Here is a 16,077-nt window from a genome sequence, read left to right as displayed (position 1 = left end):
ATGGTCTCATTTCTTTCCCACCTTTGCCTGCGACTCAGCAAAAACCTGTTGCTAGGAGAAAACCTACTGAAGCAGCACTCCAATATTGCTTCTTTCCAAAGCCCTGTGGGGCAGAATTTTCAGCCCACCTGGTCCTGGGAGTGCAGATGGTGAGAGCTCAGGTCTGGCCTGAAGCGGCACTTGCACTGAAGCCTCTGCAGGCAGTTGTGACCCCTGATGCTTGATAGTTGTGACCTCTGTGCTTGATAGGTTTGTGAGAGACAGGACCCTGAATCCTTGCTGAAGCCACTGAGGCCTTGGCAAAAAGGGCCATCTGGTTTGGACCCTCTGGACTAATGCCTCCACAGGATCAAAGAAGGGACCTACTCTGTTCTCCACAAAGGTCATTGATTATGTCTAGAATACCCCACATCCACCAAGCCAAGGGCAGCTCAGAGTGTGTGCCATCTGTCCTGACAGGCAGTCTTCACACACTGACCAAGGCAGATCCCATTTGGTTGGAGTAGAGACATGGAGCTGTAGAAGAAGGCAGTCTGAGTGTGAGGGCGCTCATGCCGTCACTCCTCAAACCTCTGCAGGGAATTCCAGTCCTCCTTCTCTTGCTCGTCTCTCATACACAGTCACACTGTCTGGAAAACCACAGAAGTCTTAACTATTAGGGTAGTTCTGCTCCTTAGTTTTGGGGACAGAGGCCTTGCCCAGCGTACATTTAGCTCTGAGACCTCTGTATGGTATAAACCTAAGGGCAAGGTAGCAATTGCAGGCCAGTAAACCAAAACCAGAATTTGGATTAATGCCCTGATAAGGTCTTGGGGTCAGTGAGGGCACCACAGCCAAGCTTGGCCTGCAAGTGGAAACCCTTTCTTCATCCGTACTGTGGGTGGAAACTGAGGACTCTGACCCCACAGCTTGCCTGGCTACACTTGGCAAACTGCACTGCCTAGGCCATCCTTAGGAGATGTCAGTGGGGCTGCTGTGTATGTGGGGTGAGGGTGAGGGAGAGGCAGATGCCTGCTACCTCTGAAACCACCCTGTATAAAATCTGCAATACAGCTTCTTCCATGTACCTGTGCCTGAATTGTCTGCAATAAAAAGGTGTTTGTAAACCATGGTTTCTTTCTTGCTACATGACTGCCAGGTGGGACCAGGGACGGCTGGTGGACAGAGGGAGTAATTGTGACCATTGAAGTGGGGCCATCTATCCTGTCAACAGTTTCTGGGCTTTATAGTCTTGAGGGTTCCCCCAGACCTTAGGCTACCTGGAACCATTTTCTAAACCCAAATGTCAATAAAGTGAATTCCTGTGGGACTGAGCAGCTGCATGCTCGACGACAGACTTGACTGTCATAGAACCGAGTGACCAAGGACCTGATGGTTTAGGGTGGCCCAGTATGTGGGTATTTGCCCTGTGAAAAACTTCCCTGATCCCGTTGGCACCGAGGGAGCGGGGAAGGCTGCGTTCCCAGACGGATTGCGGAACGGCGATGGTTTCCTCCCCAGCCCGGAACCTTTCTTCTCTAGTCCTCTCAGGTTCCGGGAGCGTAGGTTCACGGCGACCGGAAGTGGAGGCGGTTGGTGGGGTTGGCGGAGCTCCGGACGCAGCGCGGGCGGCGGTTTGCTAGCTGCGGGTGGACGGAGAAGTGACCTGTGTCCGGGTGTCTCGCCCCTTCGCGGCGGGGCGAGGCTGGGCAGTGCGCGGCGGTAGTAGAACGAACGTCGTGCGGGCGGGGCACCCGCGGCTGGGCCCATGGCCTCCTGCGCGAGCATCGACATCGAGGACGCCACGCAGCACCTGAGGGACATCCTCAAGCTGGACCGGCCCGCTGCGGGTGAGCGGGGTGAGCAGGTGTGGGCCCGTGGCCAGCAGGCGAAAGGGCTGCGTGGATTTGAACCGCACTTGCAGGCCACAGACCCCTACAGGCCAAGTCTGTATCCTCGGGGCTGGTGAGGGTGAGTGGGAGTCGGAGTCTCGATCTCTCAACTTAGCGCGCGAAGGGCGCAGACCGCTGAGTGGGGGACCCCTCTCCATCCCCGCGCCAGGCCGTCCTGACTCGTCCTTCGGCGTTTTGACTGAGAATGAAGTCCCCTTCTTCTGAGCCACCGAGCCCCTCTGGTTTCCCGGCCTTAAGGTCTCGGCTATTTCTGAAACTGCCTCACTCGGGGGCTCTCGCATGGCTCGGGATCTCTGTACTGAGTTCTGGGCCTCAGTTCCAACTATGCTCTGAAAGAGATGCTGGTTCCCCTCGGCAGCGTGCCTTTCTCTCTGGGAATGCCAATTAAAATGAGTTCCAAGAAGAAAGGTGACCAGCTCCCCCCAGTCTGCCTTCTCCCTGGGATGAAGATAGCTGCCCCGATTGGAATAGGCTAAAGCATCTGCAAGCTCTTGATTTGTTCTCATACGTTCCAGTTTAACTTGGGCTCTTAGTAATCCTTTGGCTCTACAAATGAGCTGCCAGGACACAGAGAGGGGAAGGGTTGCAATCTCCGGTTGTCATGGAAAGAGGAGTGTTTTGGGATATTGGTGTGACTAGAGTTTGAATGGGTGTTAGAGGGTTCAGAGAGCAGATCTGACAGGGGAGGCTGTGTAGGCTGGGAATCTAACACATCCCAGCCAGTAGAGGCGAGCCATTATGAAAAGGAAATCGGCAGAAAGGGACCGGAGTTTTCTGGCAGGCTGGCAGGCTCTGGAATCTATGCTGGCTGGAGGGACTGAGTGCTGTTGGTGGTATGGACGTGGAGTGGCCACAGCTAAGAACCTATGTTTCCTCAGATCTTGTTCTTTAACCTGCTGGAAAGCTCAAACTGAATGCTTCTGGAAGTGGGTGCTGCTGCACCCCCCGAGTGCATTCAGCTTACTCTTATACTGCCTGAGTAAATCTGTCTGCTGTCTGAGAACACTGAGCCTTTCACCCCAAACCTGGAGTGCGGGCTCCCTCTTCTGCAAGTGTGTCTTGGAGCTTTCATGCTTGTCCTGGGACTTTTGAGCTTATCAGGTGCTGAGCAGACCAGGCTCTGCTGAGATTCAGTACAGCCTGGCACGGCCAACCCCGAGCAGCCTGGCACTGCTGCTGTGCTATCCTTGTGGTAGTCCGCCGGGAAGGAGAGTGTCTTCTTGTTCCTGAGCCGCTAAGATGGCTCTTGATCTATGCTCTGTCTCACTGTTGGAGCGCTGGCTTATCTCCTCTGGCCATAGGACCAAGTCACATATCAGACTGTTGGGTAACTGGAAATTCACTGAGTTCCTGAGTGTGGAACTGTAGTTTTCTTGCTACTTGGAAAAATGATGGCAGTCATGGCTGAGACTGTGTTTGAGACCCAGCCATTGCCCACAGGGGAATGTTGTCTTTTCTGACTCCACACCTACTTCCGAGTTTCTCTCTCTCTTTTAAAATATTTTCTTTTATTTAAAAGGTAGATTTACAGAGGGAGAGAATCTTCCATCTGTTGGTTCACTCCCCAGATGGCCATAATGGCCAGAGCTGGGCCAATTCAGAGGCAGAGCTTCTTCTGAGAATTCCACACTAGTGTAGGGTCCCAAGGACTTGAGCCATCCTCTACAAGCTTTCCCAGGCCATAAGCAGGGAACCAGATGGGAAATGGAGCAGCTAGGACATGAATAGGCACCCATATGGGATGCTGGTGCTAATAGGTGGAGGATTAGTTTGTTGAACTACAGCACCAGCCTGTTTCTCTCCTTTTTATACAGCTCCTTTGTATCTGTTCCACCTGAGGTCGATTGTTCTGAATTATTTCTGTATGGGGCAGGCTCACTCTTTTTCTGAAGGATTATTTTTATTGGAAAGGCAGATTTGCAGAGAGAAGGAAAGACAGGCAGGAAGATCTTCCATCCATTGATTCACTTCCCAAGTGGCTGCAACAGCTGGAGCTATGCCGATTTGAAGCCAGGAGCTTCTTCAAAGTCTCCCAAGTGGGTGCAGGGGCCCAAGGCCTTGGGCTACCTTCTGCTGCCTTCCTGGGCCACAAACAAGGAGCAGGAAGTAGAGCAGCTGGAACACAAACCGGCACCCATATGGAGTGCTGGTGCTTGCAGGCAGAGGATTAGCCAGTTGTGGCCATTGCACTGGGTTTCCTCCTTCCTTTCTTATCTCCTTATCTGAACATGTTCCTTCTGGGCCTTGAGTGCTCATCTCCTCTCCAAGCCCTGCCGTTACCTTGGTTCAAGCTCAGTTATCAATCATTGGATTCTTAAACATTCAATTTGATGCCTTAGAGCAGTCAGCCCACTGGAGAGAGCTAGCCATGACATTTTTCCCTTTAAACCTCTTTTGGGATTTTCATTGCTCACGGGGAGAGATTCAGAAGCCCAACATCATTAGCTGAGGCCCCTGCAGTTTGTTTCCCCTCTGTCCTTCCCACGTTGGCATTCTGGTCACACTGGCAATGATGGTATCTTTCTCATGAAGCCTTTCCAAATCCTTTCCATGCTATTCTTTGAGTACCCAGAGTTTGATGTATTAATTGACCTCTGCTTGTCCTTGATGGTTTGTACTCTTCCAGTAAAGAAGCCTCTTGCTCAGCCTTGCTCCTGGCATACATCGGTGCCTGTGAAACAGGAGATGAGGAAACGCCCTCTTTCCCATGAGAACGCCTTGTGCAGCTGAATGCTCCCAAGCACTTCCTGGTGTTGGGAAGAAACTCTGATGGGCTAATAGGTAAACGAAACAGCCTTATCAGGATGGTCCTCTCTGTCCGTAGGCCCCAGTCCTGAGAACCAGCGGCCATCCAGCACCTACAATGGGGATCTCAATGGGCTCCTGGTCCCAGATCCTCTCTGCTCAGGTGATGGTACTGCAGCAAGCAAGTCTGGTCTCCGTACCTTGCCACCCATTAACCTGCAGGAGAAACAGGTCATGTGAGTGCCTGGGAGGTGGCAGTGGTAATGAGGGTGTCTTTGGGGCATCTGCTAACTGAAGCATGAGATGGGGAGGCTGGAAGGACCAGCAGCTTTAGCTGCTTGTTTGCCTGCATGACCTAAACCACCCTGAGCTTGTACTAGGGTTAGGACTGAGGACAAGCTCAGAGGTTTGACCTGGACACCTGCCTTAGGGTAGAAGGAAGCTCATTCTCAATGAAGGAGGCAAGCTAAGGGGGCTAGCAGCTGAGACTAGACCTGCCTTCCTTGGGGTAGTTGTGTCTTTTCCTCCTCTCAACCCTGCCCCTTGAACCTTTGGGTGAACAAGAGGCAAGGTTTGTGCCCCCTCCCCCAGCTGCCTGTCAGGGGATGACAGCTCTACCTGCATTGGGATTTTGGCCAAAGAGGTGGAGATTGTGGCCAGCAGCGACTCAAGCATTTCGAGCAAGGCACGGGGAAGCAACAAGGTAGGTGTAGAGTTTTGTGACATATATCTAGCCTATCCATTGGCCCTGTGGTGCCAGTTCTTATGAGGAGCACCTTGGAAAATAGATCGTGTGCTCCAGGTTCAGGAAGCCAGAGTTGGCTGCCTAAATGCTATGGGAATCTCTTCTTAGAATCTGGGTTGCATGGCTTGTGCCTGTGATCTCTCCCATCCCCAGAGTTGCTGGGAACACCCTCAGCTCTAAGGGAAGTTGCCCTGGCTCTCAGCTTCTGTGTCCTCCCTCACTTTGGGTTCCCAGGTGAAAATACAGCCTGTCGCCAAATATGACTGGGAACAGAAGTACTACTACGGCAACCTGATCGCTGTGTCGAACTCCTTTTTGGCCTATGCCATTCGGGGTAAGTAGGGGGTAGGGCAGAGCAGAAAGGATTTTGCTTGAAGCCCAGAGATCTAGAACCAGTGTCAGCCTACTCAGACCTCAGGGATCACATTAGAAGACTTGTGTGGACCACCCAGGCCTTAGGAGGTGGGGTCGTGTCATGGTGTTGACAGCAAAGTAGGTGAGGGTAAGGCTGTGTGTGCTGCCCAAGCTTGGGTCCACTGTCATGCCCCACTGCTGTCCTGATTGCAGCTGCCAACAATGGCTCAGCGATGGTGCGAGTGATCAGCGTCAGCACTTCGGAGCGAACTCTGCTGAAAGGATTCACAGGCAGCGTGGCTGACCTGGCCTTCGCACACCTCAACTCTCCACAGCTGGCCTGCCTAGATGAGGCAGGCAACCTGTTTGTTTGGCGTTTGGCTTTGGTCAATGGCAAGATCCAGTATCCATTTCTGGGCATGGGGCATGGGGGCAGGGCTTTTTGGATACATTCCATCATCTTACCTATCAAGCCCTTAACACCCTGCTCAGAGAAGAGATCTTGATCCATATCCGGCAGCCAGAGGGCACGCCACTGAACCATTTCCGCAGGATCATCTGGTGCCCCTTCATCCCTGAGGAGAGTGAGGACTGCTGTGAGGAGAGCAGCCCAACCGTGGCCCTGCTGCATGAAGACCGGGTGCGGGAACTGGGCCCCATGGCAGGGAGGTGACAGAGCAGCTGTCTTGTGAGTGTGGGCTGAGCTCTCCCCTCCCTGTTTGCTCCAGGCTGAGGTGTGGGACCTGGACATGCTCCGCTCCAGCTACAGCATCTGGCCTGTGGATGTTGGCCACATCAAGCAGGGCTACATTGTAGTGAAAGGCCACAGCACGGTATGTCTGCAGCTCACCTTCCTCTCTGCCCTTGTCTCTTCCCCACATCCACAGCTGCCTAGGCAGTTTGACCAGCCCTCTGCCCTCGGGGCTGCTGAGCCTAGAGGATCCCTCATCTGTGGTGCTTCCTCCTAACCCTGCTATTCCCTGCGGGTCTGGTCCTGTCTAAAGCTCCCCCATTTCAGCCAGCCACAGAGATGTGCAAATCCTCTGTGGGAGGGCTCGTTCCTACCTCTGGTGAGATGGCAAAGCCAAACTCAATGGGTTTTTCCCAGTGCCTCAGCGAAGGTGCCCTCTCCCCTGATGGGACTGTCCTGGCTACTGCGAGCCATGATGGCTATGTCAAGTTCTGGCAGATCTACATTGAGGGGCAGGATGAGCCAAGGTAAGAAAGGCTGAAGGGTCCAGAACCCCTCGAGGCAGGAGAGCCGGTTGCTCACTCAAGCCCCTCCTTTGCCGGCACACAGGTGTTTGCATGAGTGGAAGCCTCATGATGGGCGGCCTCTCTCCTGCCTGCTGTTCTGTGACAACCATAAGAAGCAGGACCCTGAGTGAGTGAGTGGGCCCGCGAGTGGCCGGTGGGCTGGCCGGGGGCTCCCAGCAGAGCACCCAGCCAGTCACTTGCTACTTTGCAGGGTCCCTTTTTGGAGGTTCCTCATTACTGGCGCTGACCAGAATCGGGAGCTGAAGATGTGGTGCACAGTGTCCTGGACCTGCCTGCAGACTATCCGGTGAGCGGACTGTTTGCCTAGGTGTGGATCCAAGGGTTGGGGATGTGGCCTCTCAGAACGCTTTGCATCATTTCCTCTGTTTTGTGGCTCCCTAGCTTCTCCCCAGACATCTTCAGCTCAGTGAGTGTTCCCCCAAGCCTCAAGGTTTGCTTGGACCTTTCAGCAGAATACCTGATTCTCAGCGATGTGCAGCGGAAGGTATACAACCGAGGGTAAAGCCAGTATCAGCACTGGGAGGACGGGGCATGACATGGGCAACCCTCACAGCCTCTGAGCTCACCTGGGAATGCGCCACCTGTGCAGGTCCTCTATGTGATGGAGCTGCTGCAGAACCAGGAGGAGGGCCGCGCCTGCTTCAGCTCCATCTCCGAGTTCCTCCTCACCCATCCCGTGCTGAGCTTTGGGATCCAGGTTGTGAGCCGCTGCCGGTTGCGACACACCGAGGTGCTGCCTGCCGAGGAGGAGAATGACAGTCTGGGGGCTGGTGAGCTGCGATGGGGTGGGGACCATATGTTGACTTGTGAGGGGACAAGGCACAGAGAAGGCCAGGGGTTGAATCATCCATGCTGTCCTTTCAGATGGTGCCCACGGAACTGGTGCCATGGAGTCCGCAGCCGGTGTACTCATCAAGCTCTTCTGTGTGCATACTAAGTAAGTGTATTGGGAGACCCACCAGCTGTTTGTCTGTGTCCCTTTCTGCCCCTACTTGCTCTGCGTTGTTTGAGCAGTCGAGCTTGCTCTCTTCCTGCAGGGCCCTACAAGATGTGCAGATCCGCTTCCAGCCACAGCTAAACCCTGATGTGATAGCCCCGCTCCCCACACACACTCCCCATGAGGAGTTTGGTAAGTGAAGGGCAAGAGGGAAGCCAGTTGAACTCCCTGGGGCTAGAGATTGGATTCTCATGTCAGCTTTCCCCACAGCATTTGGAGAATCTAGATCTGAATTAGGCTCTGAGGGCCTGGGGTCAGCCTCTCATGGCTCCCAGCCTGACCTCCGACGCATTGTGGAGCTGCCTGCACCTGCTGACTTCCTTAGTCTGAGCAGTGAGACCAAGCCCAAGCTGATGACACCTGATGCCTTCATGACACCCACTGCCTCCCTGCAGCAGGTACTTCCCCAGGGTTGGGGGACATGGGAATGCCCCACCCACAGGCTACAGCCCTTATTCTCTGCATCTCCCTAGATTGCTGCATCCCCTGGCAGTAGCAATAGCAGCAGCAGCAGTAGCAGCAGCAGCAGCAGCAGCTCTCTCACAGCTGTGTCTGCCATGAGTGGCACCTCAGCTGTGGACGCCTCCTTGGCCAGGTAAGGTGAAGGGTCAGAGGTGGAGTATGGGAGGAGCTGATTTCACAGCAAGCTGTGGCAGCTAATACCTCAGCCTTCTTGCTACCAGGCCACCTGAGGAGCTGACCTTGAGCCCCAAGCTGCAACTGGATGGCAGCCTGACAGTGAGTGGCAGCAACAGTCTGCAGGCAAGCCCACGCAGCCTCCTGCCTGGCCTTCTCCAAGGCCCAGCTGACAAACTGACTCCCAAAGGGCCTGGGCAGGTATGTTTGTGTGAATGCAGGGTAGCAGGTGGATGGCAGCACGGAAAGGTAGCAGCAGTTGGCTTTGCTGCATCCTTTCTGCTTTGTCTGCTGGCCCTACTCTGCCTCCAGTACTGCCCACTTCCTCTGAGGTCATACCAGCCTCCCCACACCCTGCCCTCCTGGGCTGTGGCCCTGTGTTTAACCTGACCCCCTTCCCTGCTGTCTCCTGTCAATACCAGCACTGGTGTCTTAGCTCTGTGCTTCACCACACCACCTCCCATCACTTAATACCCTGTCTTTGGCCCATCTCAGGTACCTACTGCTGCCTCTGCACTGTCCCTGGAGCTGCAGGAAGCAGAACCTCTGGGACTTCCCCAGGCTTCCCCCAGCCGCACCCGCTCCCCTGATGTTATCTCCTCGGCTTCCACTGCCTTGTCTCAGGACATTCCTGAGATTGCGTCCGAGGCCCTGTCCCGTGGCTTTGGCTCCTCTGCCCCTGAGGCCCTTGAGCCAGACAGTATGGCCTCAGCTGCCTCAGCACTACACCTGCTCTCTCCACGGCCCCGTCCAGGGCCCGAGCTTGGCCCCCAGCTTGGCCTCGATGGAGGCCCAGGGGATGGGGATCGGCACAATACTCCTTCTCTGCTGGAGGCAGCCTTAAGCCAGGAAGTTGTGACTGCTGACAGTCAGGTTTGGCCTACAGCACCTGATATTACTCGTGAGACCTGTAGCACCCTGGCAGAGAGGTGAGGAGCGCAGAAGGGGGAAGGTGGTGGGAGGGGCTTCAGTAGTTACTCACTGCTAAGCTGACCCTTTCCAGCCCCAGAAACGGCCTCCAGGAAAAGCACAAGAGCCTGGCCTTCCACCGACCACCTTACCACCTGCTACAGCAACATGATAGCCAGGACACCAGTGCTGAGCAAAGGTGGGCACCCCTCAACGCCATTCCCCTTGCAAGGGAGGGCCAGCAAGTGAGCAGACACTCAGTACCTCCCTCTGCTTCCTCCAGTGATCATGATGATGAGGTGGCCAGCCTGGCTTCTGCCTCAGGAGGCTTTGGCACCAAAGTTCCCCCTCCACGGCTCCCCGTCAAGGACTGGAAAACCAAGGGGTCCCCTCGGGCCTCACCTAAGCTCAAGCGGAAAAACAAGAAGGATGATGGGTATGCAGGGAGCCAGGGGCCAGAGAGTGGGGTGGTCTCCTGGCTCCCTGACATGGCCTGAGATACTTCTTGCCCATGGCAGGAATTTAGCTGTGGGGTCCCGGCTTACAGAACACCAGGTAAGAGTGAACATCCACTCTTCTTGTGGGATCCCATCCCGTAAGGGTAGGGAAGGGCTCTGGGACATTCCGTGGTAGGGATGGGGGAGGCAGGCATCACATAACTGTCAGTACTGCTAGCAGGTGGCAGAGCCCCCTGAGGACTGGCCAGCACTGATTTGGCAACAGCAGAGAGAGCTGGCAGAGCTGCGGCACAGCCAGGAAGAGCTGCTGCAGCGCCTGTGTGCCCAGCTCGAAGGCCTACAGAACACGGTCACGGGTCTTGTAGAACGAGCTCTGGAGACTCGACATGAGCAGGAACGTATCCTTGAGGGTGGTAGCACGGTGCAGTAGAGGCAGAGGTTGAGGTAGCCCCCCAGGCCCAGGGAGGGGTATGGCACCTGGTACCTATTCCAGGTGTTTTTTTGTTTCTTTTTTTTTTTTTTAAAGGTTTTATTTCGATTGGAAAGGTAGATTTTACAGAGATGGGAGGAGACACAGAAAGATCTACCTGGTTTACTCCCTAAGTGGCCACAATGGCTGGAGCTGAACAATCCGAAGCCAGCAGACAGAAGCTTCTTTTGTGTCTCCTACATGAGTGCAGAGTCCCAAGGCTTTGCACCATCTTCCACTGCTTTCCCAGGCCACAAGCAGGGAGCTGGATAGGAGGTGAAGCAGCTGGGACAAGAACCATACGGAATTCCCATACGGAATTCTAGTGGTTGAAAGTAGAAGACGAGCCAATTGAACCATTGTAACAGGTCCCAGACTTTTCCTTAGCTGCAGTGAAGAGCGGTGGCTAGAGCGGGCCCTGGCAGAGGGGCAGCAGCGTGGTGGGCAGCTGCAGGAGCAGTTGACCCAGCAGCTGTCCCAGGCACTATCTACAGCTATTGCTGGGCGGTTGGAGCGTGGCCTTCGGGATGAAATCAAGAAGACGGTTCCTCCATGTGAGTTCTGTATGAAGATGTCATTTTGGTGGGCCAGGTGGGAGTAGGTGTACTTACATCTTTCCTTTCCTGGCTCTAAATTCGCATCCCTCCTCAGGTGTCTCCAGGACTCTGGAGCCTGTGGCAGGCCAACTGAACAACTCAGTGGCTACCAAACTCACAGCTGTAGAGGGCAGCATGAAAGAGAATGTCTCTAAGCTGTTCAAGTCCAAGGTGATACAGGATCTAAGATGGCAGAGGGGTAGGGTTTAGGCAAGGATGGGCTCAGCGTTTTAACTCAGCCCCTCTGTCTTTGCTAGAACTTGACAGATACCATTGCCCGAGCAGCTGCAGACACATTACAGGGCCCAATGCAAGCTGCTTACCGTGAAGCCTTCCAGAGTGTGGTGCTGCCCGCCTTTGAGAAGAGCTGCCAGGCCATGTTCCAGCAGATCAATGATAGCTTCCGGCTGGGCACACAGGAATGTAAGTGGGTCTGGTGACCCAGCTTGGTGGGGGCTGTCCTCTTTCCTATCTGTCCTCTTAAGATCCTGTAATCACTTCTCAGACTTGCAGCAGCTGGAAAACCATATGAAGAGCCGGAAAGCACGGGAACAGGAGGCTAGGGAGCCAGTGCTGGCCCAGCTGCGGGGCCTGGTTGGCACACTTCAAAGCACCACTGAGCAGATGGCAGGCACCGTGTCTACCACTGTTCGGGCTGACCTGCAGCATGAACTGCATGTGGCTGTGGGCAGGTATGTGAGAGAGGGATAAATAGAGAGTTTGGGAAGGGCCAGACTGGGCTCCGTCTCACTTTGCCTGCCTTATTTCCTTTTCAGCCTGCAGGAGTCAATTTTACCACAACTACAGCGCATCGTCAAGGGTGAGGTGAGCGTGGCGCTCAAGGAGCAGCAGGCCGCTGTCACCTCCAGCATCATGCAGGCCATGCGCTCAGCTGCTGGTACACCTGTCCCCTCTGCCCACCTCGACTGCCATGCCCAGCAAGCCCATATCCTGCAGCTGCTGCAGCAGGGCCACCTCAATCAGGCCTTCCAGCAGGTATGACTGGGTTAGGGTCAGTTGTCTCCTGAGCAGACCCACACATTGTACCTCTCATACCTGGCACCAGGCTCTGGGCCACTGTCCCAGTGGACTGCTCTTGGTTCTTTCTAGCCACCATGCCATCTTTCTTGTCTGTATGCCTTTCTTTATACCTCAGCTAACTTTGCTTTACAACAGCCCTTCTCAAGAGACCTTTCCTGATGCAGGCTAACAGTACAGCTCTCTAGTACTCACTAAGTGTCCCTGAGCACCCCATCTGCATCCCTCAGCACGTCAGTCTGCAGTAATCCTCCCCCAGACCATGAAGCACAAATAGGTGGAGCGTCTTGATGGTACCTAGAAACACTGTTGTCTCCTGCAGGCGCTGACAGCTGCTGACCTGAACCTGGTGCTGTATGTGTGTGAAACTGTGGACCCAGCCCAGGTATTTGGGCAGCCGCCCTGCCCACTCTCCCAGCCTGTACTCCTTTCGCTCATTCAGCAGCTGGCATCAGACCTTGGCACTCGAACTGACCTTAAGCTCAGGTAAGAGAGAGGCCAGGAGGCATGTTGGGGGTAGAGGGCAGGGAGGGGAGAGTTTGAAGCAAGCTCCCTTCCCTAGTTTTGTGCCCCAGTGGGTCTAAGGCTTGGTTTCCCTGTCATTAATCCCTCTGTGCTTCAGTGCCACAAGAGGGCGCTCTTACCTGTAGTCCTTTTCCCCTCCTCGTCCTCAGCTACCTGGAAGAAGCTGTAATGCACCTGGACCACAGTGACCCCATCACTCGAGACCACATGGGCTCCGTTATGACCCAGGTGCGCCAGAAGCTATTCCAGTTCCTGCAGGCTGAGCCACACAATTCACTTGGCAAAGCGGCTCGGCGTCTCAGCCTCATGCTGCATGGCCTGGTGACCCCCAGCCTTCCTTAGCAGCAAAGCCTGCCTTGTCCAGGAGCGGTTGGCACTGAAGACTGATGCACAGGCCTCTGCCAGGGCAGGTCATGGCTGCCCTTTACCTGTTCAGGCCCCTAACTTTGCAGTGTTCAAGAGCAGAGGGGTGAGGGATGACTGGCTATGGACTACAGACTGTGGTAGCCAGCAGGTTTAGGCTGGGCCCAGGGCAGGTATTGTGCCTTCTTGGGTTCTGCCATGCCTAGAGCATGATGCTGAAATTGTGATACCATTTGAGTTGAATTTTCCATGTTCTTTTTACCTCTGATTTGGATCTTTTTGTTTTTGAAAAACATTGAGAAATTCAATTAAATGCTTTTGGAATAAAATGGAATATGTGTGTGTGTTTGATATGATGCTGATACTGCCCTCTTTATTACCTGGCTTTCTTTGCCTGGAGAGTGCTGTCTTGACCAGCCCACCCCAGGAGCCTGGGCACCCACTCTGATTTGTTTGTTGGCCCTCCCAGATCTCTATCTTCGGGGTGAGGGTCCCAGAGCAGCTTGTGCTGCTTCTCCCTAGGGTCATTTCCTTGTTTGCCTGTTTGGGTAGTGGAGGCGGAGCTACCAGCTGGCTCCAAGGCCCCGCCCCTGCTTCTATCCAATCACATCCCTTGCCTCCAGAGGGCTGGGGAGGCAGCTGCACTTAGAGCTGTTAGCTCTAGCACTAGGCTCACGGCCAGGGACAATGAGCTGCTGCCGCTGCCACTACTGCTGCTGCTACCGCCGCCACCACCACTGCCTGCAGCCACACTGTGCCCTGAAGCTGTTGCTGTTCCTGCCACTTGGTGAGTGTGGGTATCCTTGACTTGGCCTGAGCCGTACCCCCTGTTGCTGGGCCCCTACCAGGCTGGGCAAAGGAGGTGTGTGGAGTTGGTAGTACAGCCTTCCTGGCTTGGTGCCAGAGTAAAAAGGGAGGTGTATGGGCTCCAAGAAGGTGCTTCTGGTCTCAAAACCAAAAATGGGAAGGGCCAGTTGAGCCCCAGTTGTGAGGAAAGACTTTGAGATCCACCCCCCAGCTTATCTTTGGATAAAAGGAGCCATAGCCTCTGGTGGGGCTCTTATATCAGCCTTAGGATCGCTGGGGTCTCCTGAGAGGGTTTAGCATAGACCCCAGCCCCTCTCCTTTGGGCACAAGGTAGGAAGACCAAACTGAGCCCTTTAGGCTGAGGAGAAACCTGACCTGCCAATGTGGCTGGGGCCCCTAGGCTCCACCTGCTCCGCTTCTCCTGACCCCTTCACTTGGCACATTCTCACCCAGTCTGGGGGACCCCAGAAGCTCAGAGGAAGCATTGCTCCCTGAGAAAGAATATCCTCTAGCCTTCCCGTGTACCCCAGTCCTAATCCTTCCTTGAAGGGGGCCAAGATGGGTGATCCCCAGACATGCCCCTTAGTTCCCTGGGGTGTCCTTTCCAAGCTGAGTCACGTCCCCAGAGTAATCCAGGTAAACAAGGCCCTAGGGGTTGGAGGGCAGTCCCAGCTCGCCTTACCAACTCTTTTCCACTTCACCTCCCAGTCCTTGTACCTTCCCTCACAGCAGCCACAGAAGGCCCAAACCGCTGTGACACCATATACCAGGGCTTTGCTGAGTGTCTCATACGCCTGGGAGACGGCATGGGCCAAGGAGTCGAGCTGGAAACTGTTTGCAGGTACAGGAAGGTGGGAGGAAGCGGGCAGATGGGTGACAGTGATAACCCAGTCCATGCCACCTGCAGGGCCTGAATCTTCTTTTTCAACACCCTCTTTGTGCCACCTAATCCCCCTAATCCCATTCCATTAACAGGTCCTGGAATGACTTTCATGCCTGTGCCTCCCGGGTCCTGTCTGGGTGTCCAGAGGAGGCAGCTGCTGTGTGGGAGTCACTACAACAGGAAGCTCGCCGGGCCCCACACCCAGATAACCTGCACACTTTGTGCAGTGCCCCAGTGCGTGTTTGGGAGCAAGGGGCAGGCTCCGAGACCAATCAGGAAACACTGCGGGCAACAGCACCTACCTCTGTCCCAGCCCCAGCACCCGCACTGCTGGCTGCTGCTCTGGCACTTGCCTGCCTCCTGGGGCCTCTGGCCTAGCTGGTCACGTCAGGTAACAATGCCTGTGCCTCCAGCCCTGCAGCAGTGGCCAGTGTCCTGGCTCTCTGGAGTGCTCATGGCTTTCATTAAAGGTATTTATATTTGCAACTAAGCTCCTTGCTTTTTCCCAGCTGTGGCCTGCTTGGCTGGGGTGGGGCCCCAGAGGCTGATTGCCAGCATACACTGGGAGGACTGAGGGACTGCCACAAGGGACTCAATCTTCCTCCTTATGAACACTTATTTCCTGGCTGCAGAGCAGAGCTTTCCATTGCATGCAGATCCCCTGAGCTCCAGTGGAGACCCAAGTTCTGCCAGAACGCAAATCTCTACCCTCTCAGGTTGGCTGCACAGGATGAGACTTCTCAGCCTCATTCCCCTAGCTCCGCCTCTTCCTCCAGAACGCCAGGTGAGGTGGCCAAGGTGGCCGAAAGCCCTAGATCTTGGTCCCGCTGGCCCACCCTGCTCCTCCAGGCTCCTATCTCACTGCCTCCTACCTGTGCTGAGCTGTCACCTCAACCTTCAGGACATGGCTATGATCATGTTACATGTGTGAACCCCCAATCTGGGGCTGTGGCCATCTAAGGGAGGCCTGTTCCAGTAGGTGGAGAGCCCCTGCTGGAGTCCGCGGCCAAGCCTCTGCCATGAGCAGAAGCCGCAGAGCCGGGAGTTGCATTGAGGGATCTTCAGCCAGGTGTTCCCCAGAGCTTGTTGTTTGAGAGGAGGTATGTGATGGGAAGGTTTTCTGGTTCCCTGTCAGCCAATTACCCACTTTCTCTCACCACCCAAAGGTGGAAGTGCCCGAGAAAGTCCTTCCAGATCTACTGTCAAGACCATCAGAATTTTTCAGAGGAAACACCAGGCCTTTTGTTCTTCTAGGTCTTGGTGCATCTCTCTGTTCAGATTACACTTTCCCCTTAGCTCCTGGTAAACTGCTAATATTTGTTCACTGTCATCTCCTGCAGGAAGTATTCCCTAACCCAGAGTGCAAGTTGAGTTAGAAGCCA

At 54.8% G+C, this 16,077-nt stretch overlaps 2 protein-coding genes across 6 annotated transcripts; both read left to right on the top strand.

The window, feature by feature from the left end:
- Positions 1-1,546: 1,546 nt before the first annotated feature.
- EDC4 (enhancer of mRNA decapping 4) lies at positions 1,547-13,339 on the top strand. Of its 4 annotated transcripts, none has more exons than XM_058674007.1 (29): positions 1,547-1,829; positions 4,717-4,873; positions 5,229-5,340; positions 5,617-5,716; positions 5,950-6,139; positions 6,229-6,376; positions 6,465-6,569; positions 6,755-6,954; positions 7,037-7,120; positions 7,205-7,300; positions 7,396-7,498; positions 7,604-7,784; positions 7,879-7,951; positions 8,052-8,143; positions 8,222-8,409; positions 8,485-8,606; positions 8,695-8,848; positions 9,143-9,576; positions 9,651-9,755; positions 9,840-9,992; positions 10,075-10,111; positions 10,235-10,412; positions 10,882-11,037; positions 11,135-11,250; positions 11,337-11,502; positions 11,585-11,771; positions 11,856-12,075; positions 12,440-12,603; positions 12,792-13,339. In XM_058674007.1, the coding sequence occupies exons 1-29, from the start codon at positions 1,748-1,750 to the stop codon at positions 12,982-12,984; spliced, it is 4,296 nt and encodes a 1,431-aa protein (XP_058529990.1). In that variant the 5' UTR covers positions 1,547-1,747; the 3' UTR covers positions 12,985-13,339. The 4 variants fall into 4 exon arrangements, with proteins under 4 accessions (XP_058529990.1, XP_058529989.1, XP_004584018.2 ...); XM_058674006.1 differs by having other exon boundaries at positions 1,547-1,838; XM_004583961.3 differs by having other exon boundaries at positions 1,548-1,829; positions 6,845-6,954.
- Positions 13,340-13,380: 41 nt separating this feature from the next.
- On the top strand, positions 13,381-15,483 carry NRN1L (neuritin 1 like). Of its 2 annotated transcripts, XM_058674019.1 has the most exons (3): positions 13,381-13,792; positions 14,521-14,653; positions 14,788-15,483. In XM_058674019.1, the coding sequence occupies exons 1-3, from the start codon at positions 13,693-13,695 to the stop codon at positions 15,071-15,073; spliced, it is 519 nt and encodes a 172-aa protein (XP_058530002.1). In that variant the 5' UTR covers positions 13,381-13,692; the 3' UTR covers positions 15,074-15,483. The 2 variants fall into 2 exon arrangements, with proteins under 2 accessions (XP_058530002.1, XP_012782056.2); XM_012926602.2 differs by lacking the exon at positions 13,381-13,792 and having other exon boundaries at positions 13,805-14,653.
- The last annotated feature ends 594 nt before the right edge of the window (positions 15,484-16,077 follow it).

This window comes from Ochotona princeps, chromosome 16 (genome assembly GCF_030435755.1).
Source record: "Ochotona princeps isolate mOchPri1 chromosome 16, mOchPri1.hap1, whole genome shotgun sequence".
In the NCBI taxonomy this organism is placed as follows: Eukaryota; Metazoa; Chordata; class Mammalia; order Lagomorpha; family Ochotonidae; genus Ochotona; species Ochotona princeps.
This window is presented reverse-complemented; position numbering and strand designations above follow the sequence as displayed.